The sequence below is a fragment of the Setaria viridis genome, chromosome 1, assembly GCF_005286985.2.
Source record: "Setaria viridis chromosome 1, Setaria_viridis_v4.0, whole genome shotgun sequence".
Classification (NCBI taxonomy): domain Eukaryota; kingdom Viridiplantae; phylum Streptophyta; class Magnoliopsida; order Poales; family Poaceae; genus Setaria; species Setaria viridis.
Genome location: NC_048263.2, coordinates 22,774,590 through 22,799,888, shown reverse-complemented (window position 1 = coordinate 22,799,888; position 25,299 = coordinate 22,774,590). Strand labels below are relative to the sequence as shown.

Below are 25,299 nucleotides of genomic sequence, written 5' to 3'. Positions count from 1 at the left end.
GCACGGGAGAGAAAGGGCACGCTAGCGGTGCCTATCTCAGGTGCTGGATTCGGCTATGGCACTAACCTGGTTAATATTGAAGGTCTGACTATACCCGAGGCACCACGAGCGCCGGCCAATTTTCTCTGACAATATCTTGCTAGGGCGCCAAGGTATGGGTGGGATTCCTCATCCATGGATGCATCATGAAGCCGCGGATAAAGGTAACCGATAATCCTTCAATCTTTGGATGCAATGCTTCGGATTAAAACTAAACAAAAGTGTTGCCATATTTGCCGGATGTAGACGTATAGAACTAGAAATTGCAATAAAAATATGTGAAACTATAATTCGAACCAAGCAACAAAATAGCATACAAAGTTCATATATATGCTTGGTTATATGTGAATGCATGTATTAAATAGTTTGTAGACAGCTTAATTGGCAAAATGTAAATTGTTTGTGTTTGATGTCTATATGCGACATGTTAAGTACTTGCAAACAGCACATATCTATAGTGTTGTACATCCCTAATTGATGTTCTGATGGAAGCCTTCTGTTCAATAATGCATGTTGGGTTTGTTTTGGATGAGACCCGGAGCCGAGCAACTATATGCCCAGGTAGGATCCAGACCGTAGGCACACGAAATTGAGCGTCACGATCAGGGCCGGCTCTGACCTAGGGCACTAGGGGCGACAGCCAAGGGCCCATACCAGAGGAGGGCCCAACATCTTACATGTAGGGGTGTTTGGATAGCATGTGCTAAATTTTAGCACCTGTCACATCGAATGTTTGGACACTAATTAGGAGTATTAAACATAGTCTAATTATAAAACTAATTGCACAACCCCTAGGCTAAATCGCGAGACGAATCTATTAAGCCTAATTAATCCATCAGTAGCGAATGGTTACTGTAGCACCACATTGTCAAATCATGGACTAATTAGGCTTAATAGATTCGTCTCGCGATTTAGCCTAGGGGTTGTGCAATTAGTTTTGTAATTAGGCTATGTTTAATACTCCTAATTAGTGTCTAAACATCCGATGTGACATGTGCTAAAATTTAGCACATGCCTCCCAAACACCCCCGTAATACCTCTAAATATACACACTATGCCTGCAATTGAGGCAACGAGGCCAATAACAGGCGTGCTAGTGTGCTAGCTGCCAGAGTACGCAGAACATAAACAAATCCGTACATTCGTATGAATCGTATCCATCTCTATCGCCGCAAAATCAAAGCGACGCGGCCTCGTGCTTGCCCTCCAGCATCTAATCTGATCCTTATCCATGAAATCAAAAGGAGATGAGCAAATCAATCACAATCGTCTGTTCTCGCCACTAATACGAGTTCTCATGATGCTCTGCTCTGATCGGTGAGTAAAATTTTTTCTTAGCAGATTACTGTTTCTTACTCCCTCCGTTCCAATTATAAGTTGTTCTAACTTTTTTAGGATCAAAGCATCTCAAATTTGATCAAATTGATACAATAAAGTACTAACATTCATGATATCAAATAAGTACCATTAGTTTCTTCATTAAATATATTTTCATAATATATTCATTCGGTACCATAAACTTTTGTGATCCTCTCTATAATTTTGGTCAAACATAAACTGATTTGACTCTCCAAAAAAGTTAGAATGACTTATAATTTGGAACGGAGTGAGTAGATTTTTTAGATTTCAAACTTCTAATTCTAATGTTTATTTTTCTTCGCAATTTAGGTGTTAGTACATATTATCAGTACTAATATCTTATTTTTTATTTTATAAATATATTTTGTAGTTTATATATGAAAAAAATAGATTAAAGGCTCATAGTTTCAGTTTGCTTAAGGACCCTTAAAATCTTAGAACCAAATAGATTAAAGGTCATGATGCGCTGCTTGGCACAAGCAGCTTTTCCAGGATCAAAACCAAACAAGCTCGTTATGCATCACAATGGATCATTCCACATACTAATCACAATAGATCATTCCACGTACTGTGGAATCACGAGTACCTATAAGACCAAACACCCTATAAATATATGTTAGAAAATCCTAAAGATCCCTTTGAAACATGTGATTCTAAAAATTGTAGAAATAAGAAAAACACAAATTCCCTACACGAATTCAAAATGCATGAAATTTTTTTAAAAAGTAGCATTTGGTTGCAATACAAGAAAAATGCAAGATTCGAAGAGAGAGGTACAAAGTAAACTTTACATGAGTAGCAATCTCATGTCAATTGTTCTTCAAAATTCCTATGGACTGCGTCCCATACAAATTCTAATGAATTTTTATATGATGCAATCTTTTTTTAAGAGCTACTACATAGGAAATTTTCCTATAGAGTTGTAACTTTTCATGATTCTATGATTTTCCTTTGTTCAAAGGGCCTGGCTAATTGTACTTAGACACTAATACTCTTTTGAAGAAAGCTTCGAGAAGCTGAGCTTCCCAAGAGGGCATGTACGAGGAGCAGATAGAAATACTAAAAATACCACGAAAACGGAACCAAACATATAAATCCACGAATCCTTGGGTGAAAAAATAGGCTTGCAAAGCTCGGCTGCATGGCACGGCAACGGAAAAAGGAAATCTATCGAAATTGACTGCTCCCCTTTCGCCACCCTTGTTTTTTACTGTGCCATCGCAGTCTCTCTCCTCATATAAAATTCGCCGAAGCCCTCTCCACCTATCTCTCTCTCTCCTCCCGCAGGCCGCAGCATCCTGCGTCTCCGAAGTTCCGAGTCCCGATACGGTCCCCCTTCTCTCTCTCCCCTCTTCTCGAAGCCTCCAAGCACCCTTCTCCCCGCCTCCTCTCGCGCGGCGAGGGGTCGATCCGCCCGGCGATCTGGGCCCTCCGGCCGGCGCCCGCGCCAGGGAGGCTTCTCCTTCCCCGCCGCAAGGGCGGAGATGCTCTCGCTGCAGCAGCAGCAGCACGGCGGCGCCGTCGCCGGCGGCGGCGACGCGCGCCACCACGCCCCGCAGCCGGCGGTGCTCGGCGGCGGCGGCGGCGGAGGAGACTGGCTAGGGTTCCTGGGCCGCGGGGAGCTGGAGGATCCCGCGAGGAATGCCCCGTCGCCCGCCTCGTTCCTGCTGCCGCCCGCGCCGCTCGACGACAGGGCGGCCCAGCCCGAGTCCAAGCCCAAGCCCGGCCAGCTCGCAGGAGGTGACTCTAGCTGCAAGCGTTTTTTTCCCCTCCCTAGATTGTGTTGTGACCGTCCGTGTTTGTGGGAATTCGAGCTTGTGTTCTAAGATCTACCGGTTCCCCCTTCTCGCTCCCTTGTTTGGTGTATTAGATTTGGAGAAACGGATACTACTTTGTTGGTGCCTCTGCGGAGATTCGATGGTGTTGTTTTGTTCTTCTTTTTTAGTAGGTGGAGGAATATATATAACTTTTCGGTCTATTCAAATTAAGAATTGCAACTTGGAGGTGTGATCGTGGGACTGCTTCGACTCTCAACTGGGAGAAGTGGGCACAAAAGGTTCTAGAAAAATAGTATAGGCTATCTTAGTTTCTTGTAGTCTATATCTGTATGGGGTTCACACCTTTAGCGTCGGTCTATCTTTAGAAATTGCAAATTTGGAGGTGCCTTGCATTAGCAGCATAGCTTTCTGGGAAATTGATGTCGTGCTTTTTTCTTCCAGAAACATACTTGTATCAAAACAGCTTGTGTAAATCTAACAAAATGCAAGCAATAGAATTTGATTACTTTGTGGGTGATGACCAACTGTTGAGGCTATTTTGCCATTCCAATCAGTCAACAGAGCCGATATCTTTATCTCCTGGGTTTAGTGAGGAGATTGATGATTTTGTCAACTGCGTGTTGATCTCTGAACAATTAGTTGCTGCCCTGATAAAATTCAGCCAAAAACATCATATTATGGAGGAGAACTGCACAAGTTTGTGGCATTTACCAGTTACTTTAGGTTTATGTTAGGGGTAGCATACATTAGCAACTAGCAAGAAACCAAGAAGCATCATTCGTCTGTAGCATGGGATGAATGAGTTCGGTACTGGCAGCTAACATTGTGCATTTCACTCTCTTGAATTTTTCAACTGAAGCTCACCCCAGCTTGCTTGGGAATACCAATTCTGATTGCCAAATGGTATACTTTAGTGCTCAAATGTTTGAAAGAGTGACTTTGGCGGTTCATGTTTGTTCAAAGCTCATGCTTGCTTCACCTGTAAGTCACATGGGAACTCACGTCTCATGAATTCCATAAATAATGGACTGATCCTTGAAATTGCCTTTAGGTCCAGCGTGGCGTGCTGCATTGTGCTAGCAGGAGTAACTTTTATTCGAAGTAAAGTATGCATGAAATAGATTTACAACTGATATTCTTTATCTGGAACTTAGTGGGAGGGAAACATGAACATGAACGTGAATTATCTTGTTTTGTTCACATGAAACAAAATCATCATTTCAAGCCTGCTCAGTGTCATTTTCACTATGTTTATAATGTATGTTGATTGTACGCCTAATGAAACTTTTTATTGGTTACTTGAATTGTGTAGCTGATGAAGAGAGGCATTTGGCACTTGCTCATCAGAACTACAGGACAGGGAAGTACAGAGAGGCCTTAGAGCATGGCAATGTTGTTTATGAGAAGAACCCACGTCGAACTGATAACCTCCTCCTCCTAGGAGCTATCTACTATCAGGTGACTAATTCGTTTCATGTTTTTCCAAGCATGGGTGTTAGCTTTCTCTACCCTACATTTTCTGACATGCTTGAATTCCTTTTTTGTTGCAGATCCGTAATTATGACATGTGCATTGCAAAAAATGAGGAGGCTCTTGCCATAGATCCACACTTCGCGGAGTGCTACGGCAATATGGCGAATGCTTGGAAGGTAGTTTAGTGAGAGTTTGGCAAACATCATTTATTGCCTACTCTACTCTATATACATGCATCTTTTTTGAGAAGCCTGTATTTGCCAATTCTGAGGTCGATGGATTTTCTATGTGTAGGAGAAAGGCGATATTGATCTTGCAATTCGTTACTACCTTACTGCCATTCAGGTTTGCCTTTATTCTTATTATATTTTCCTTGTTTGCATGTTACTTTTTACTTTCTTTTGATTTCAGTTGTTTTCATTGTTTTGAGTAATTTATTTCTTCTGGATGTGTCTGCCTATATGGTCATCAAGGATGACTAGGTGGTAACTAGACGCCACGTGCTAGATGGTGGTAAACCACCTAGTTTAGAGGCTGAACATTGATTTAAATGGTCTGGCAGTCTGGCTGTCTTGAGGGTTCTAGACAAGCCTAGTTAGCCATATCTAGGTAGTTTTTGATGGTATTAGCGCAACTAGGTGTCTTTCCCAGCGATGGAGATTGACATTGTGTGCAGGTATGAAATTTTGAGTCGCTGCAAGGTACTCATCTTCCGAAACTTTCAAGCTTTTAGCATTGCCCAATGCTTTACCTTTGCCTCCTCTGCTCCATCCGCCCCAGCGCCGCGCTGTCGTTCTCCTTGCACCCGTGCCTTGTGTGCTGTTGATATTTTGTTTTTCTCTTACTGATGCCTCGTACTTGTGACATAATCAATCATTTTACTGAGTTGTCTGCGAATTAATTTATTGCCACTTCTCTGACTTCTGCTCTTATCAAATACATGGTCCTCATTTGTTGTCTTCCTATGGATCTTTTAGCTGCGGTCAAACTTCTGTGATGCATGGTCAAATCTTGCTAGCGCATATACACGGAAGGGGAGATTGAATGAAGCAGCTCAATGCTGTAGACAAGCACTTGCCATAAACCCTAGATTGGTATGTACATTTGTTCATGTGAAATTGTTAGTATATCTACTTATTTGTGAACTGATGCCATTTTGTGCTGACTTAGGTTGATGCACACAGTAATCTTGGAAATCTGATGAAAGCTCAAGGTTTCATTCAAGAGGTGAGCAACTTAACCATTTTTTGGCTTTTGTACCTGTCACTGTTTCATACTCATTCAAATTCTGCTTTTGTACCGATAATTGTTTTTTGGTCATCTGGCGTGCATGCATATCCTCTTATCTGTTCCATAGGTTCTACATTTTCTTGTTAACTGGCTAATTGCATTCTGAAGTAGATTTCACAAAGCCATATAATTTCACCAAACTATTATAGAACTACGGATTTACAAACTCAGTTACCGATGTCCAAAGTCAAAATCCGCATTCTGTGGCATACATCAAGCCTTTGGACTTGGATATCAGAGTTCACAAAATCTGTATTTCTGTCATAAAGGGGCATGAAATATGGAGTTCTTTGATATATGACTTTAAACTTGCAGTTCTGCTATACAACTGCTATACAATGTAAAGATCACTTTTTTTAAACAAGGTCATAAATATGTTGTTTGTGATGGTTTAGTCAATTTAGTGCGTTTTGTGAAATCTGCCAATTTAAACTGTGCTTTGAGATCTTGTACATTGATATGAGGATGATGCTGAACATAAAGATTATGTCGATTTTGTTATTTGTTCGCTTGAGCACTTAGCGCCCCTGGTGTAGACTGATATCTTTTGTGTTTTGACATATTGATTGTAATTGCAGGCATATAGTTGCTACATCGAGGCACTACGCATAGATCCTCACTTTGCAATTGCATGGTCAAATCTTGCTGGTTTGTTTATGGAGGCAGGAGACCTAGACAAAGCTTTAATGTATTACAAGGTAAATGCAACAACTGTATTCATTTGACCAATGCACTAGTTGATATCAATTATGCTTGATTTCACACTTTTTTAGGTCCGCTAGGTCCTAAGTTGATTTTTTTTTGTGCATGAAAGTTGCTTCATGCATTTGTACTGGCACAACGGTGGTTTCTGGCAAATGTTTTGCCAAATATTTTGCGCTAAATTGTTGTTCCGCTGCTTTTATTGTCATGCTTTATCGTAGAGATTTTCTTTTCTTTTTTTGTATTTAAATTCATGGTGATGTACCTTATCTTCCGTGCATTCCAAATGTATAGAAATAAATTGTTTTCTCGTTGTAATAAATGGAATTTAAACTTGAACAATCGGACTGATTACATGCTTAGCATATCCTTATTCACTTATTACCTATATGCTCCCAAATTCTCATATAGTGCTTTTATCATTCTCTCATTTGAGATTAACACACATATTGTCCTATAGTGCCTGCGTAATATGATATCAGAGTGAATGGTAAAGCCTTTCCTTGTTTTGAGCGTCCCACTTGTCAAGTTGATGGGGAATGTTGACGTCTTTACTTTTCTTAAAATTTCAGGAAGCTGTTAAACTTAAGCCATCCTTCGCTGATGCATATCTTAACCAGGGGAATGTTTATAAGGTAAGTTTATCGTCTGTGACAAAAATATCCTGCTTGCAGTGATAACTTTGTTCTAGGAGGAAAACTAGATCTAATATTTTTCTTGGTCGTCCAGGCTTTGGGAATGCCTCAAGATGCCATTATGTGTTATCAACGTGCATTGCAGGCACGCCCTGACTATGCTATGGCTTATGGTGAGATATAATTCTTATATTAGTATTTTGTCAAACCCTGGTTTTCTTCTCTCTGTATCAGGGTATCTTATCATTTCTAAAAAAAAGATACTGAACTTTTGGCACAAAAATAAAAATAAATACTGATTAAAGATTACCCTTTGAGTTCATTCATTTAGATATTCATCTCGGGTGAGATGCGAACAAGCTTACAAGAGAATGGTCCTTTCTTTACCTTCAAAGTAGAGCCTTAGTATACCTCGTAATACAAAGGTAGGGGAAACATTTTCGTGCAGGTAATCTTGCTACTATCTACTATGAGCAAGGCCAGCTTGATATGGCAATTCGTTGTTACAATCAAGCTATAGTCTGCGATCCACAGTTTGTCGAAGCGTACAACAACATGGTTAGTCACTGGTGGTCCTCATTTTGTCAACAGTACTGTATGTATAAATTCAAAAAAATTAGGTGACAGGTTTTGCCTTTGCAGGGCAATGCACTTAAAGATGCTGGTCGAGTGGAAGAAGCAATCAACTGCTACCGAGTATGTTTTCCTGCTATCAGTTTTACTTCTTGTTTCATGTAGCTCTGATTGTAATCTAGTTTTATTTATGCAGTCGTGCCTTGCATTGCAAGCAAACCACCCGCAAGCCCTGACAAACCTAGGAAACATATATATGGAGTGGTGAGATTCTTATACCTGCATATTTTTTAAATATAGAAGGAAATAACATTTTCTATGACCACAAAGAGATGGTCATAAGCTCACGATGACAAAAATACACTGCAGGAACCTGATAAGCGCTGCTGCATCATTTTACAAAGCAGCTATATCTGTGACATCTGGATTATCTTCCCCACTTAACAATTTGGCTGTGATATACAAGCAACAGGTGGCTTTCTTTCGTTCATCATGCTTAATCATATTTTACTTGTAGGACATCTTTTTTTCCTTTCTGTTCAAATTAAATAGTTTCTTGAACATCCACACCCATTCCTGGTGTTTTTATCCCTGATTTTGCTATTTCGTATATGCACCAGGGAAACTATGCTGATGCTATCACATGTTACACTGAAGTTCTTCGTATAGATCCTGCAGCAGCTGATGCACTAGTTAATAGAGGGAATACATTCAAGGAGATTGGTAGAGTCAATGAAGCAATTCAGGATTATATCCATGCTGCAAGGATCAGACCAAACATGGCTGAAGCCCATGCCAACTTGGCCTCAGCTTACAAGGATAGGTATTCTACAGATCTCAAGCCTATGCAGTATTAATGTATTGCATTTAATTTCTGGCATTATTTTTTGTTTGTATTGTTAAATATAACCTTTCTGCAGTGGGAACGTAGAGACAGCTATAGTTAGCTACAAACAGGCTCTCCAGCTGCGTCCTGATTTTCCAGAGGCAACCTGCAATCTTCTTCATACCTTACAGGTTAATTGCAACTGTTCTGTACTCATTAGTGAATTTATGAAATTAAAATTCAAATAAGACTGTATATAACCTGTAACTTCCAGGGGAAAAAAAAAGATATGTTACAACATATTGATAATTTTTATTTTGTCTCTAATGAGCAAACTAATACAGCAGGACAGACAAATAACTCAGCTGCGAGTTAACTAGTCACATTTGATAGAAATCACCGATGTAGGTTTAGTTGCTTATTATATCGATCTACAAAGCTTCCGTTGGGATAAACTTGATGTTTTCTTACATTGGATATTTGGATTTGTGTTACAGCTTTCTCAGCATTCTTGCCGTTATGGTCCTGAGCTTTTGGGCCAGTGATTTTAAACAATGGACCTTTTCAAGGAGCGCTACTAATGTGTAACATTTTCTTTTGGACCACTGCAGTGTGTCTGTGACTGGGAAAACAGGGATGCCATGTTTCGTGACGTTGAAGAAATTATAAGAAGGCAAATAAAGGTTAGCGCTTTTGTAAAATCGAATGAAATTCCATTTTTGAAAATGGGGTAACCCTTTCCTGTCCAACTTAGATTATTTTTTTTGTCTTTGCTTCCTACAGATGTCAGTACTTCCAAGTGTGCAACCTTTCCATGCCATTGCCTATCCTATCGATCCGATGCTTGCATTGGAAATAAGGTATCGTTGTATCACATTCTGTTCTTTAGCATTAATTAAAATATTCTCTCTTGTTTTCTTAATGTCACCCTTTTTCTTGGCAGCCGTAAATATGCAGCTCATTGTTCCTTGATTGCTTCTCGTTTTGGGCTGCCGTCTTTTGTGCATCCACCACCTGTTCCTGTAAAAGCGGAGGGTAAACACTGCCGACTCAGGGTGGGGTACGTACAAAAAGATTCTTGTGTGAATTGAATCCGAAAGGTTAATGCAACAGAAAAAGTAACCGGGCTTCCCATATTACAGATATGTGAGTAGTGATTTTGGAAATCATCCCCTCTCCCATCTCATGGGGTCAGTATTTGGAATGCATGATCGTGAAAATATCGAGGTAATTTCATTTCCATTCACTGTTTTTTTTACATTGGTTATGTTGCAAGGTTCTCTATCTCTGACTCACTAATGGAACAACAGGTCTTTTGCTATGCACTGAGTCAAAATGATGGTACTGAATGGAGGCAGCGTATTCAGTCTGAGGCAGAGCATTTTGTTGATGTCTCTGCCATGAACTCTGATATGATCGCCAGACTTATCAATCAAGACAAGATACAGATATTGATAAATCTTAATGGCTACACAAAGGTAATAAATCATGCTATCCATTCAGCAAATATTGCTGTTACTTTTACATATCTGTCTGTTATTGTTTCTCATGTTCAGTATCTTCGAATGTCTGGTTCTTGCTTTTCTTGTGCTGAATGTATAGTGTGGTTCTTTATGCAATCATTTATTCCAAGGAATAGTTTCATCCATACCACCACTTTAGTGTGCACTTTCCATCTATACCATCACCCTGTGTCCATGAGATGTAGAACCCGACCCCATGTCATTGACTAGCCTGGTGGTATAGATGAAATGCCTCTCAAGTGGTGATATGGATGCACATTCCCTTAGAAAACCTTGCTATGGAATCAATCTGAAGACAGGACAGAAATGTACATTCCCCTAGACAACCTTGCTATGGAATATTCTCAAGTCAGGACTTAAATGTGATTGTATAGGCCCTGTTTGGCAGAGCAGCTCAGATTTCTTGGAGCTGGGTATATCATATATGTAGCTCCAAGAAATCGTGGATCTGGAGCTTGAGGTATGCCAAGAGCATTTAACTGAATCGTTTAGTTTATAGTTTAGACTAAATATAAACATTTAAAACACTTTAAATTTAGTCTACAAACTGCAGATTCATGGATCTCAGAGCTGGAGCTGTGCCAAACAGGGCTGTAGTAATTTTTGAACACAGCAGGCAGTTCGCTATATTGTTTGTCCGCGCCCAGCCTTACACTATTTTTTGGTGTCCTTGCATTGCTGTTCACCTTCTGAACATGTACTTGATTGAAACAGGGAGCCAGGAATGAAATTTTTGCATTGCAACCAGCTCCTATCCAAGTTTCATACATGGGGTTCCCTGGCACAACAGGTGCTGCATACATAGACTACCTGGTCACTGATGAGGTATGATAGCATCTAAGGTTCTAGTCTAATAGTTGATTGGCTGATCGATTTATATTGAAGGTGGTTTGCTATAATTGTTCTGCAGTTTGTTTCTCCAAGTTGCTATGCACATATATATTCAGAAAAGCTCGTCCATTTGCCTCATTGCTATTTTGTCAATGACTACAAGCAGGTTTGTCTTCATGCTTCATGTTCTGTTTTCCCCTTTTCGTTGATATGATCTATGATTACTAAATGTGTTGTTGTACCAGAAAAATCAAGACTGTCTCACCCCCGTATGTCCACATAAAAGATCTGATTATGGATTACCTGAGGATAAATTTATTTTTGCATGCTTCAATCAGCTTTATAAGATGGATCCAGAAATATTTGATACATGGTAACTGTCAACTATCTACATGTTCCTTATATGTACTGCAAGTTTGATGCATCTAATTTTCTTTTTCTGATTTCCCAATGGTGCTATGATGAATTAGAGTGATCATTTAGTTTTTCTTTTTCTGTTTGTTGGGCTAGTCTTTATCTGGGATATTACTAATCTTCAGCTCTCTACTCATTCTTAAGGTGCAATATTCTCAAACGTGTTCCCAACAGCGCATTATGGCTTCTAAGATTCCCAGCAGCTGGTGAAACTAGAGTAAGATCACGTAAGTACCCTAAACAAAAGCTTTTCGTGTGTTAATTCTACCTTGTAAACAAAAGCTTCAAATGAAGGCAGTTTGTTTAACATCTGCAATGCCAAAAAAACCTCCCCTCCTCCTATACAGATGCTGCTGCTAGAGGAGTAAGACCAGATCAAATCATATTCACAGATGTTGCCATGAAAAATGAGCATATACGACGCAGTCAACTGGCAGACCTTTTCCTGGACACGTATGTTCTATGCCTACAATTCGTTTTAAACCATAAGCTCAAAACCATAAAACTAATATGCATTCTCTGTCCCTTGTGATATTTCTGGATCAGACCCCTCTGTAATGCGCACACCACTGGCACCGACATACTGTGGGCTGGTTTACCAATGATCACCCTTCCGCTAGAGAAGATGGCAACCAGAGTAGCTGGTTCCCTCTGTGTAGCTACCGGGCTTGGGGAAGAGATGATTGTTAGCAGGTAAATATGGACAGTACCAATTCATAGATCGTAATGAAATCTTGCAAAGGCTTACTTTTTTTACTTCTTGGTTTTACTAGCATGAAGGAGTATGAGGAAAGAGCAGTTGAGCTTGCGCTAAATCCGGCAAAGCTTCAAGCACTGACTAGTAAACTGAAGGAAGTTCGAATGACCTGCCCATTATTTGATACAGCGCGATGGGTAAGTTCTCTGAACAATGTAACATTTGTCAAATTCTCCTGTACAATCCCTGAACATTTGTCATCTTGGTGTTAAGTTTTGAATTTTGACCGTACTACATGCAAACTGTCCCAGGTGCGCAACCTTGAAAGGGCTTACTACAAGATGTGGAACCTGTATTGCTCTGGCCGCCACCCAGAGCCATTTAAGGTGGAAGAGGACAACAGCGCGTTCCCGTTTGACCGCTAACGAAATTGCATTACTAGCCCGGCTGTGTAAATAAGGCGAGAGTTAGCATACTAGTATGTGACCGCTCCAGGTGCTTGTTAGACGCCGCCTGTCCTGCCGTGCACATCACCTCTGTGGAGGCTAACCTATGTACACTACCAGAAGATTGTAGGGGTAGTCTGTATTGTTATCACTATTGTTACCAAAGTCTATTTATTAGTAACGAGGTGTTATTGGTCCAAACTCCCGAGTTGTAACTTGTACGGAGTATTACTCCAGGTCTATGTTGCGGTTGCAATATGATAAAACAGTATAATCATCAAGGAAATCATTGTGAAATCTTTTACTCCATCATTGTGAAATCTTTTACTCCCTCCGTTCCAAATTATAATTCGTTTTGGCTTTTTTAGGTTCATATATTATTATGCATCTAGATATTATTATGCATCTATCGTTTTGGCTTTTCCAGGTTCATATATATTATTATGGATCTAGATATATGGGAGCAGGTTACAATTTTTGTTCAGTGAATTAACAACTGACTTTGTAACTCGAGCAATATGAGCTGTCTGCAGTGCATGCAGCACCTTGTGAGCTGAGCAGGTGGGCTCTATGTGAATCCAAATATTGCGTTCTTGCCCTTATTCATAACCCCAATCGTGATTTTGCACAATTTTGCCTCCATTTTTGTTCACTCTATGATTTTACTCATGCTTTTGTTCACTTTGTGATTTTACTCCTATTTTTATTTCTTTACCCCTATTCTTATCAGAATAAATAAATTAAAATAAATAGAAAAACCCTTCATAATATGGTGAAAATACACAAATACCCTTCTCCTACACCTTCTCTCCCGTGCCTTGACTCCAAACCCTAGGCGGTGGCGGCGGCGATTCCCGAGAGCAGCGGGTGGCCAAACGCGTACGGGTGGGATCTCTTGGGGCGTCGGCGCCGCAGCTCAGATCCACCCCGCCGCCATATCTTCCCCTCCCCGTGCAATGACCGTTGCACACTTGCTGCACAGCGCCGCTCGTCGGCCACCGAGCTGCTCTCTTGCACCGTGCGCTGGCCGTCGAGCCGCCAACACGCAGGGCCTTGCCGAATTCAAGAGAGCGAGGGGATCACGGGAGAAAGAAAGAAGAGGGTCAACGGGATGGAGAGAAGAGATGAACATGAGCAACGAAGGGATAAGGATTTGCTGGACTGACAAGAGCAAACGTCTAACTAGTAGGGCCCATTTTCGAACCATATGCCGATGAACTGTTAAGTGGATTTGGATTGATATTTTTTCGTGGTTTTGCAAATAATAAGCTAGTAATATATTAATATCTTGTTAACTTGGTTTTGATCGTGGACTTGTATATGCGCTTATATGATTTCATTAGCATAACATATGTAGTGAAATAGGGGCAAAAATCAAAAGTTCTTGAAAAATAGGGGATATTCGCAAGAGCAAACTTGTCTTTTTTCAGCTCATTTAACACCGTTTTCAGCTCATTTAACACCGTTACGTGCTGTTCACGGAGCAGGGGTAAACTCGGTCTTCATTTTCAAAAAGTAGGGACAAAATCACAAAGTAAAAAAAACGAGAGTAAAATCTCAATTGGAGTTCAAAGTAGGGGTAAGAACGCAATAGCCCCATATTATAAACTTGATAGACTGTCACTTTGTTTCACGAACAAATGAAGGCAATAAGCATCAATATGATGAGACTTGAACTTTTAGGGGGTCGTTCGTTTTTTAAGAATGAAAGGGGATTATGTTCATGTGTTCCAATTCAAAGAAGGGTCTAATCCCCTGCAGAAAAAATTGCCAAATCTCTACTGGAGAAAGAAGGGAAGATCCCAATCACTACCTGCATAAAACCGCTTAGGGGCGCGATATAATTTTTGTGTCCTCAATTTTGATTCGATTACCATGATGGTTTGGAACCGGCAGGTCGATTAATCACTGCACGTGAGGGAAAATGAAATGCCATGAGGACCAAGAGATGGCCCTCACCAAACCATCCATCCTTGATATTTAAGCATTTGGACAATTCACAAATTATTTTAAGCCTCAACAACACCATCTATATGCTACAGGAGCAAAATGGTTCAAGTTTTTCATCTTCCATCGGCCAGCTGTAACGTGACGTCTTCACACGATACATAGATTTGCCTTGATACATAGCTATTTGATGACACAATCTTACGCTGTGCAAGCTGTTTTTTCATCTTCCATCGGGCAGCTGTAACGTGATGTCTTCACACGATAGACGATACATAGATTTGCATTGATACATATTCTTTTTTCACTGAAATCGGAAGGGAAAGCTCCAAACTATTTTTAGTATTTTTTTATTCCAAATCTGTTTAATTCACTCCTGTAAGGAGTCGAATCTGAACCTGCTGGATAATGCTCTAACCACCAGGCTAGAGGCTATGCCAACTTCTTGGAGTGCGATATAGATCTTTTTTTAATTTCCATTTTAGAGTTAAAATACACCACCCTCACATCTTCACAACCACGTGAATGTGCTCTAGAACAAAATTGATGCCTTAACCTCATGACAATGTGGGCACATGCTTTCACCAGTGAGCGCAAACACGTACGCGTGCGCGCGCACTATCCCTTCTTGGAATAAATCTAAAAATGTGAGCTCCATTCCAAGTCTGAGACCCAAACTAGGATGAAAACCATTACCATCATAATTGTCAGGACATTGTACGCACCTTTAGTTTATAATTGTACTAACTAGTCGATCAACTGTGCTCCGCACGGGCTAGGTGACATAAATATAAGATCATTTTAATTTTATATGGGTGATCAATCAATCAACTTTGCTATTTACGGTGCGTTTGGCTTGAAGACAAGGTGGGATGGGATCATCCCGTCCCCGTTTTTTAGATGGGACGATCCTATTTTATGTTTGGTTGAGAGGGACGAGTCCGTCCTAGTTCTTTGTTTGGTACAAGGGATCGAGGGAATGGGATGGATGACGATTTTAACACCGTTAGCCATAGTAAATGGACCTACCTGTCATCTAAAAAGTAGACCCCACTTGTCATTCTCTATTCAATATTTTTCTTTTTTTTTCTTCCCTCACGGGCCTTATCCTTCTTCCCCCGGCGCCTGCCGTATGTCGCCCCCATCTTCTCTTCTGCCTCTCCACGTTCGTGCCTTCAAGCCAGGCGTGGAGCAGTCGCGCGGAAGCCATGGCCGCGGCCCGCGGGCTTGCCGGCGCCCCTCCCCCCCCTGGTCGAGCTCCCCCGTGCAGAGGCCATGGCCCGCTAGCTCGGCGGCGCCCCCCCTGGGATCGAGCTCCCGCATGCGGAGGGCATAGCCGTGGCCCACTAGCTCGGTGGCGTCACCTCCCGGGATCGAGCTCCCGCACGTGGAGGCTATGGTCGCAGCCCACCGGCTTGGCGGTGGTCCCCCCCGGGTCGGGCTCCCCGACCGGCCGTCGTGACCGCGGGCTCGCCAGCGCTATCCGCCCCTCCCCTAGGTCGAGCTCCCTAGCTGGCGACTCTCCTGCTCCTCATGCGCGTCACACACTCATGCGCGTTAGATGGATGACGACAGCGTCGATCGGGGATAAGCCCATCTGCTCGATTTGGGCGGACGAGGTCATCCCGCATCTGGGCAGAATATTCCCTACGAGGGACGAACTCATCCCGCGTGTCTTCCAACCAAACATTGGTACAAATGGGATCGTCCCATCCCATCCCATTCCATCCCTGTAACCAAACACACCCTTAGATTTCTTCTGGTATTGATTTCCTAACACTTCTGATCATAAAATTTAGCTGGACTCCCCCTTGTTTGTCTCTCTTACTCCCCCTGACACCCGGTCTCACCTGTAACCCCGATGGCTCCCTTGCGCTATAAAAGGAGAATCGGGGGCCTGAGACAAGGGGACTCTCAAGCGAACAGAACACACTCACACCCACTTAGAGCATCAGTGCACACCCAAGAGACCTGGGATCAGCTCCCTCTCTCGCACTTCTGTAACCCCTACTACAGAACCCCGCGTGGGCAACACGAGCAGCTCCCGATACTGGACGTAGGGCGTTCCTTTGCCCGAACCAGTCTAAACCCCGTGTCTCTCATGCCACCATTCGAAGCCTCACGCGCATAAAAGAAATTTACTAGTCTAAGTCTTGACCCGCTAATCTTGACAACGATAGTTGGCGCGCCAGGTAGGGGCCTTTGCGCGTACATCTCCGGCTTCAGATGGCCAGCCACGACGCCAGCTTTGCTCCGGGCTCCCTGATCCGCTTCGGGAGTCTGGACTTCCTCGCCACCAGGGAGGGGATCGAGCTGATCCCTCTCCTCGTCTTGCCCGCTCGCCCCACCATCCCCGGCTCCGCCGCCGGGATAGCGGCGAGCGGCCAGGCGCGCGCCGGAGGGCCTCCCTCAGGGGGGCGGCTCTTCAGGCTGCGCAATGCCACGGCAACCTACGGTCGCCTCCTGGCGCGGTCCACAACCATGTCGCCCACGAGCAACGAGCTCGTAGGCGTGGCTCCGACAATGGCTCCGACAACAGGAGCCACCACCCCTCCGAGGGATCCAATGACGACGGCGCCGAAGGGAGGCAGAGGACTCCCCCACCGCGCGCCGCGGCTACGACTGGAGCCCTTGGCAAGGCCCCGGTGCAACCCCGGCAGCCGGAGGCGCACGCGGCGTCCCGCCAAGAGGTCGAGCGCCCCCGCAACGAAGGCAGGGCACGACAACAGGTGCGCGACGTCCAGCAGCGCATCTGCGCGGACGAAGAACGCCCTCAGCTCTTCGCTCGCGCCAGCCAGAACATCGCCGCTGCGGCAGCCCTACTCTGACGACTCCCTGAGCCGGCGACGCCCGAGGAGCGTCAGGCGCACCAGGAGGTGCGCAACCTGCTCGAGTGCGCCGCCGTCCAGCAGGCGGAAAGCTCCGCGTCCCGGCGACGCGGGCAAAACGCTAGCAGGGCAGCGCCCGATGCACCCCTGGAGAGGTGGGGGAAGTGTGTTCACTAGCCCCCTCCTAGGGAAAACCAGGCCGCGCCCGCTCGATGGACACCACCGCCCGCAGGAGGCGGGGCTCGGTCCGTTCACCGACGCGTCGGCCCTGTCCGCGACGCCCGCGACACCCTGGACGCGCGGAGGCGCTCCCGCGCAGACAGGGAGGAGGGGGTAGATTGCGGCTACCACGTCCACCGCGGCGGGCGCTACGGCAGCGAAGAAGACCGCAGCCCGAGCCCTGACCCGGCGGGGCCCTGGGCCTTCTCCGCGCGCATCCTGAACGCGCCGTTTCCGCCGCGCTTCAGGCAACCAGTAAATGTGTCCAAATACTCGGGGGAGACGAACCCCGGGGTATGGCTCAGCGACTACCGGCTTGCATGTGAGGCCGGTGGGGCGGACGACGACCTGTTCATCATCCGCAACCTTCCACTCTTTCTGGCCGACTCGGCGCGAGCCTGGCTGGAACATATCCCTTCAGGTCGGATCCGCAGCTGGAACGACCTGAAGGAGATTTTCGTGGGAAACTTCCAGGGCACGTACACGCGCCCCGGCAACTCCTGGGACCTCCGGAGCTGCCGCCAGGGATCAGACGAGTCCCTTCGGGACTACATCCGACGCTTCTCCAGGAAGCGCACCGAGCTCTCCAACGTCGCGGACGCCAATGTCATATGGGCTTTCCTGGCAGGAACTTCCTGCCGGCCCCTCGTCCACGAGCTAGGGCGCCGAGGCCCGCGGACCACAGAGGAGCTTCTCAATATTGCCACCAGTTATGCCTCAGGTGAAGAGGCCGTTGGAGCAATCTTCGACCGCTCCAAGGGCAAGGCAAAGCGGGAGGAGGATGCTGATGAGGGCACCTCCAACCGCCAGCAGAAGAAGAAGAGCAAGCAGCGGCGCGAGGCTCCCCTCGTGGCTACTGTTGAGCGCAAGCGAGGACAGCCGCCCCCAGAGGGCACCCCTGGCTTCTTCGACAAGCTGCTCGAGGGACCATGCCCGAACCACGAGTTCCCTGTGAAGCACGCCTACAAGGACTGCAACCTCATGAAGAGGTACTTCGTAGGCAACCCGGTGAAAGGTGACGGAAGCCCGACGAGGAGAAGAAGGACGACGAAGAGAAGGAGGACGACTTCCCCAAGGTGGACGGCTGCTTCATGATCTTTGGCGGCTCGGCAACGTACGACTCCAAGCACCGTCAGAAGCTGGAGCGCCGCGAAGTCTACGCGGCCGAGCCTGCAACACCGGCCTTCCTCGACTGGTCGGGATCCGCCATCACCTTTGACCGGTCCGACCACCCGGGACGCGTCCTGCAGCTGGGACGCTACCCTCTCATCGTTGACCCCATCGTCGGCACGACGCGCCTCACCAAGGTGCTCATGGACGGAGGCAACAGCCTCAACATCCTCTACGCCGAGACCCTCGATGCCATGGGGATTGATTGCTCCCGCCTCTGCCCTAGCAAGGCACCATTCCACGGCGTCGTGCCGGGGAAATAGGCAATGCCTCTCGGGCAGATCGACTTGCCCGTCACTTTTGGGACCCCTTCCAACTACAGGAAGGAGGTCCTTACCTTCGAGGTGGTAGGATTCCGTGGAACCTACCATGCCATCTTGGGGCGGCCGTGCTACGCCATGTTCATGGCCATCCCCAACTACACCTACCTCAAGCTCAAGCTGCCGGGGCCCAACGGGGTCATCATCGTCGACACGTCTTTCCAAAAGGTGTACGAGTGCGATGTAGAATGCTGCGAGTACGTTGCGGCCATTACCTTCACAGAAGATTTGGCGGTCCAGCTCGCGGAGGGCGCCGAGGACCAGCCCGACTCCAAGCAGTCGGCCACCTCCTTCGAGGCCACCGAAGGCGTCAAGGAGGTCCTTCTCGACCCCAGCAGCTCCGATGGCAGGACCGTGCGGATTGGCGCTACCCTATCTCCTAAATAGGAAAGCGCGTTCGTCGACTTCCTCCGCGCGAACAGCGACGTTTTCGCGTGGAAGCCCTCGGACATGCCCGGCATTCCGAGAGAAGTCGCCGAGCACTCCTTGAACATCAAGGCTGGCTCCAAGCCTGTAAAGCAAGGTCTGCGCCGCTTCGATGAGGAGAGGCGCAAGGCCATCGGCGAGGAGCTCCAGAAGCTTCTTGCAGCCGGATTCATCAAGGAAGTGTACCACCCTGAGTGGCTAGCTAATCCTGTTCTATTACGAAAAAAGAATGGGAAATGGAGGATGTGTGTTGATTATACCGGTCTCAACAAGGCGTGCCCAAAGGACCCGTTTTCCTTTGCCACACATAGATCAGATAGTTGACTCAACCGCCGGGTGCGAAACCCTTAGCTTCCTTGACGCGTATTCCGGCTACCATCAGATCGCGATGAAAGAGTCCGACCAGCTCGCTACCTCTTTCATCACCCTCTTCGGCCCCTACTGCTACGTTAAGATGCCATTCGACCTCAAAAACGCGGGGGCTACGTTCTAGCAATGCATGCTGAAGTGTTTCGGGGACCTCATCGGGTGAACTGTTGAGGCTTACGTCGACGACATCGTAGTCAAATCCAGAAAGGGCGACCAGCTCGTCCCCAACCTCGAACTAGCCTTCGAAAGGTTGAGGGACAAGCGTATTAAGCTCAATCCCAAAAAATGCATTTTCGGGGTTCCGAGAGGCATGCTGCTAGGTTTTATCGTCTCCGTGCACGGCATCGAAGCCAATCCGGAGAAGATAGCGGCCATCAGTGACATGGGGCTGATCCGAAATATAGAAGGAGTCCAACACGTTACGGGATGCTTGGCGGCTCTGAGCCGCTTCATCTCGCGCCTTGGCGAACGGGGGCTCCCTCTCTATCGACTCCTAAAGAAGACTGACCGCTTCGAATGGACCGTCAAGGCCCAGGAGGCACTTGACCAGCTCAAGGACCTCCTGACGAAGGCCTCAATCCTAGTCCCGCCGACCTATGGCGAGCCCCTCCTGCTCTACATCGCAGCGACCACCCAGGTGGTTAGCTCGACCCTCGTGGTGGAATGAGAAGAGGAGGGACATGCCCTCAAGGTGCAGCGCCTGGTGTATTTCATCAGCGAAGTCTTGTCCGAGTCCAAGGCGCGCTACCCGCAGATCCAGAAGCTCATCTACGCCGTCCTCATCACGAAGAGGAAGCTGCGCCACTACTTGACCTCCCACCCGGTAACGGTTGTTTTGTCGTTCCCACTCGGCGAAGTGATCCGGAACCAGGACGCCACGGGACGGATCGCGAAGTGGGCGCTCGAGCTCATGGACCAGGGCATCACCTATGCCCCCCGCACTGCCATCAAGTCCTAGGTACTCGCCGATTTTGTAGCGGAGTGGACGGAGATCCAGACACCATCGGCGCCGGAGAAGCAGGAGTACTTGACAATGTACTTCGACGGATCGTTGATGAGGGCCCGCGCTGGAGCGGGCCTCGTCTTCGTCTCTCCTCTAGGCGTGCGCATCAGGTACATGATCCGCCTCCACTTTCCTGTGTCCAATAATGTCGCCAATTACGAGGCCCTCCTCAACGGGCTTCGCATCGCCATCGAGCTGGGCATCCGTCGGTTAGACGTCCGGGGCGACTCTCAGCTAGTCGTTGAACAAGTCATGAAGGAGTGGAGCTGCCACGACCCCAAGATGGCAGCCTACTGCAACGAAGTTCGCAAGCTTGAAGACAAGTTTGACGGGCTAGAGCTCAACCACGTCGCAAGGCGTTTCAACGAGGCAGCCGATGAGCTGGCAAAAGCAGCGTCCGGCCGAAAGCTCGTACCCGACGGTGTCTTCGTCAGCGACCAGTTCAAGCCCTCAATCCGTTGCCAAGAACCGGAGAGGGTCGGCGACGCGCCACCGGCTCCGGACTCGGGCCCCGACCCAGGAGAGGTCGGCAACGCGCCACCTGTCCCGGGCTCGGGCGCTGGCCCTGAAAGGGTCGGCACCGCTTCACCTGTCTCAGACTCGGAAGCCGACCCCTCCGACCCCGCGGTCATGGAAATCGCTGCAGACCCCGCGGCGGGGGCTGACCCCCCGCCCGATTGGAGAGCCCCGTACCTCGACTACCTCGTCCGCGACACGCTCCCAGCGAACAAAACATAGGCACGTAGGATTGCGCGTCGCGCCAAATCCTTCGTCATTATCGACCAAGAGCTCTACAAGAGAAGCCACACCGGCATCCTCCAGCGCTGCATCCCGATCGAGTAGGGAAAGGCACTAATTCAAGACATCCATGCCGGAGCCTGCGACCATCACGCCGCGCCAAGAACCCTCGTTGGCAACACCTTCCGGCAAGGTTTCTACTAGCCGACAGCAGTCACCGACGCCACCCACGTGGTCCGCACCTGCGAAGGGTGCCAGTTCTTCACGCGCCAAACCCATCTGCCCGCGCAGGCACTCCAGACCATCCCCATCACGTGGCCCTTCGCGGTCTGGGGGCTGGATCTCGTTGGGCCCTTCAAGAAAGCGCCTGGGGGCTTCACCCACCTGCTTGTCGCCGTTGACAAGTTCTCCAAGTGGATCGAAGCACGACCGGTCGCGCAAATCAAGTCCGAGCAGGCGGTACAATTCTTCACCGACATCATCCATCGCTTCGGAATTCCCAACTCCATCATCACGGACAACGACACGTAGTTCACCGGAAAGAAGTTTCTCCAGTTCTGCGACGACCACCACATCCGAGTGGACTGGTCGGCCGTGGCACATCCCTGCACGAATGGGCAGGTCGAACGAGCCAACGGCATGATACTCCAGGGTCTGAAGCCACGGATCTTCGACCGCCTCAAAAAGTTTGGCGAACGGTGGGTCGCGGAGCTCCCTGCAGTCCTTTGGAGTCTGAGGACAACCGCCAGTCGGGCGACAGGCTTCACCCCATTCTTCATGGTCTACGGGTCCGAGGCCATCCTACCCACCGACCTGGAGTACGGATCGCCGAGGGTCAAGGCATACAACGAACAAGGGAACCAGGCATCGCTCGAAGACGCACAAGATCAGCTCGATGAGGCACGCGATGTGGCCCTGCTGCACTCGGCCAAGTACCAGCAGGCCTTACGTAGCTACCACAGCTGCAAGGTGCAAGGCCGAGCCTTCAACGTCGGCGACCTGGTGCTCCGTCTCGTCCAGGATAACAGGGGTCGGCACAAGCTAACCCCTCCGTGGGAAGGTCCCTTCATCGTCGCGCAGGTACTGCGGCCAGGCACCTACAAGCTGGCGACCCCTGACAGACAGATCTTCAGCAATGCTTGGAACATAGAACAACTAAGGCGTTTCTACCCCTAGATTTCATTTCCAAGTTCTGTACATGGACATTTCTGTAAATTTAAAAATTTTTACGGAAAAAAGAATTTTGAGATGGTTCCATTCAAGTTCCACGTCAAACTCAGGGATATCCGACCCTGGCTCCGCTTCAGGGCCGCATATCCCTTCGCTCATCAATGCTTACTGACACGCCCGACAACGCGCTCTAAACTTTCCAAGTCTAAAAAACAAGAAACAGGATCGGAAACTTTTTTACGACAAGTTATAGAAAAGTCCCCTATGGCCATCACAAAAAGCAAGTCTTTCACTAATGTATTTACATCTTGGGCGCCAGCCCGATACAGCTAACTCGTCCGGGGATCTTCGGGCGGGACGGCCTCATCCTCGAGGAGCCTCGCCAAGGCCTCCGCCGGGTTGAGCACCGACAAGTCGATCTCGTCCAGCTCGGCCTCGGAGTAGGCAGCGGCATACCCCGCTCATCCTGGCGAAGTTGATGCTGGAGTAGTGGGAGCCGAAGACCCCGAAGGCTCGCCTCACGCCGGTGTGGAGCGCTTCCACGGCAATCTCGTGGGCCCGGTGGTACGTCCTGAGGACACGAGCCGTCAGCGAGCTCGTCCCCTCCCCTGGACCACGCTGAGGCTGTCGCAGACGACGCGGACCGCATCCCGCATGTTGCCGTGCTCAGCGCGCTCCGCGTCAAGCACCTCCCTCAGCCGGGCGATTTCGTCTGCAAGGATCACCCGGAAGGACCCACCAAATCAGAAACCACCGCAACATCATAGAGACAAAGAAACGAAAAGAAGTCTTACCCTCGGACCGGGCCTTCAGCTCACGCTCCCGGTCGACCCCCTGGGCCACAGCGGTCTGGGGCCTCTGCACTTGCGCTTGGAGCTGGCCGACCTCCGCGCCAAGCTCGGCCGCCACCTTCTCGGCCTCATCCTTCCGGGCCGCCTCGAAGTCCCGCTCCTGCTAGGCCTTTTGCCGCTCGCGCCGGACGTGCTCGACGGTTTGCTGAAGGGCATCAAGCTCTCCCCTTAGCCGCGCGAGCTCCTCGGCATCAAGGCGGGCCCTCTCAGCAGCAGCGGCCTGGAGCTCCTCGCGGTCGAGGCGAGCCTTAGCCGAAAATCTTAGTTTGTCAGAAGCTTATCGACGACGGCTTGGAACTTGGCCTCCGCCTGCCGCGCATCCTCCTGCGCCACTTGCTCGTGTCTCTGCAGATCGTCGATGACCTGCTGGGCGGCGGCAACTTGCATGGTCAGCTCCCCGGTCCGCTGCCTCTCCAAGTTGAAGCGCTCCCAGAGCCCCTGCTCTAGCCGGAGAAAATCGGATTTCCCCCGACTGCATTCTTGGAGAGCCTGCAAAACAATACGCCATCAGGGGTAAAGCAACGGAAAGGAAACAACCATCAACGGAGAAGGTACCGTACCTGGCCACCGGGGAGGACGACGCCGTCCAACTCCCCCAACGCCGAGGACAGAGCCGCGCGGACGTTAGCGAGGCCGCCCTGCATCTCCTGCCACTTGCCCCATTCCATGGCGTCATCCAACATGAAGAGGGGCCTCTACGGGTTGTCACGAGACGACCAATGCAGGACGGACCCTCTCCACGCCTTGGGAACGGGAGTGGCCGAGGCAGAGGCGGGAGCCGACCTCGACGCCGCCGTCAAAACGGGCACCACCATCCCGGAAGCCAATGGGCTCACCGACGGTCCCGGCGCACGCGCCCCTGCCCCCATCGAGGCCGCCGCAGGCCCGCCCGTCGGCGCCAGCGCCTCCGACGCGGGTGCCGGAGCGAGTGTCCCCGTGGCCGCCTTCCCCTCCGTCGCGACCGCCGAGGCAGGCGTCTCCGCCCCTGTCGGGGCCTCCGGAGCAGGCACCTCCGCCTCCGCCGCCGGTGCCACCTCCGCCGTGGCTCCCCGGGCGGAAGTCCCCGTCTCCGTCGCCACCGCCTCCTCCGTTGCAGCCGCCGGGGCGGGCGTCCCAGCCTCCCCTGCTGCCGCCATCCCGCCGTGGCCGCGGGGGCAGGCTCTCCTTCCTCCGTCGCCGCCGCCGTCCCCGTCGCGGCCGCTGGGACATCCGTCCCCGTCTCCACCGCCGCCGTTCCCTCCGCCTCGTCGGCGTCGAGGTCGATCACCTCCCTGGCCTCAGGGCCCCCGGGAGCGATACTTTGCACCGTGGGGTTGGCCGAAGAAGCGGAAGGCGGAGCGAGGTCTGCGCCCTCTCCCGTGTCTGGCGGCGGCACCACTCCACCGGTCACCGCCGCGGGGTCCACCGCCGCGGTGGGACCCGCGACCTCACCAGGGACCTCGCAGCTCACCGCGGGCGGGGCCGCGGTCGGCCCCGCAGGGGCGGACAACACCCGCAGCGCCTTCTTGGGCGCCAGCTGCGGGACGAGGCCTCGAGGGGTGGTGCTGCAAAGCAGCAAACAACATCAGCGAAAACAAACTCAAGGCCTGGAAAGAAACGAGACTCGCGAAGAAACTTCACTTACACTCCTCCAGCGCAAGGGCGGCGCGGGCGTTTCTCCTCCGAGCCGGAC

General features: G+C 48.8%; 1 protein-coding gene and 1 pseudogene across 1 annotated transcript; both read left to right on the top strand.

Annotated features, from left to right (window-relative positions):
• The first annotated feature begins 2,672 nt into the window (after positions 1–2,672).
• On the top strand, positions 2,673–12,898 carry LOC117851573 (probable UDP-N-acetylglucosamine--peptide N-acetylglucosaminyltransferase SEC). The gene is made up of 28 exons (XM_034733409.2): positions 2,673–3,138; positions 4,489–4,634; positions 4,727–4,825; positions 4,944–4,994; positions 5,627–5,743; positions 5,820–5,876; positions 6,518–6,637; positions 7,214–7,276; positions 7,371–7,449; positions 7,725–7,834; positions 7,919–7,972; positions 8,046–8,113; positions 8,219–8,321; positions 8,470–8,672; positions 8,770–8,866; positions 9,287–9,358; positions 9,459–9,535; positions 9,619–9,735; positions 9,818–9,902; positions 9,986–10,153; positions 10,913–11,023; positions 11,109–11,195; positions 11,275–11,402; positions 11,588–11,670; positions 11,791–11,896; positions 11,990–12,136; positions 12,217–12,337; positions 12,452–12,898. The coding sequence occupies exons 1-28, from the start codon at positions 2,883–2,885 to the stop codon at positions 12,563–12,565; spliced, it is 3,039 nt and encodes a 1,012-aa protein (XP_034589300.1). The 5' UTR covers positions 2,673–2,882; the 3' UTR covers positions 12,566–12,898.
• Positions 12,899–21,150: 8,252 nt separating this feature from the next.
• Positions 21,151–23,799, top strand: LOC140221629 (uncharacterized; annotated as a pseudogene).
• Positions 23,800–25,299: the final 1,500 nt, after the last annotated feature.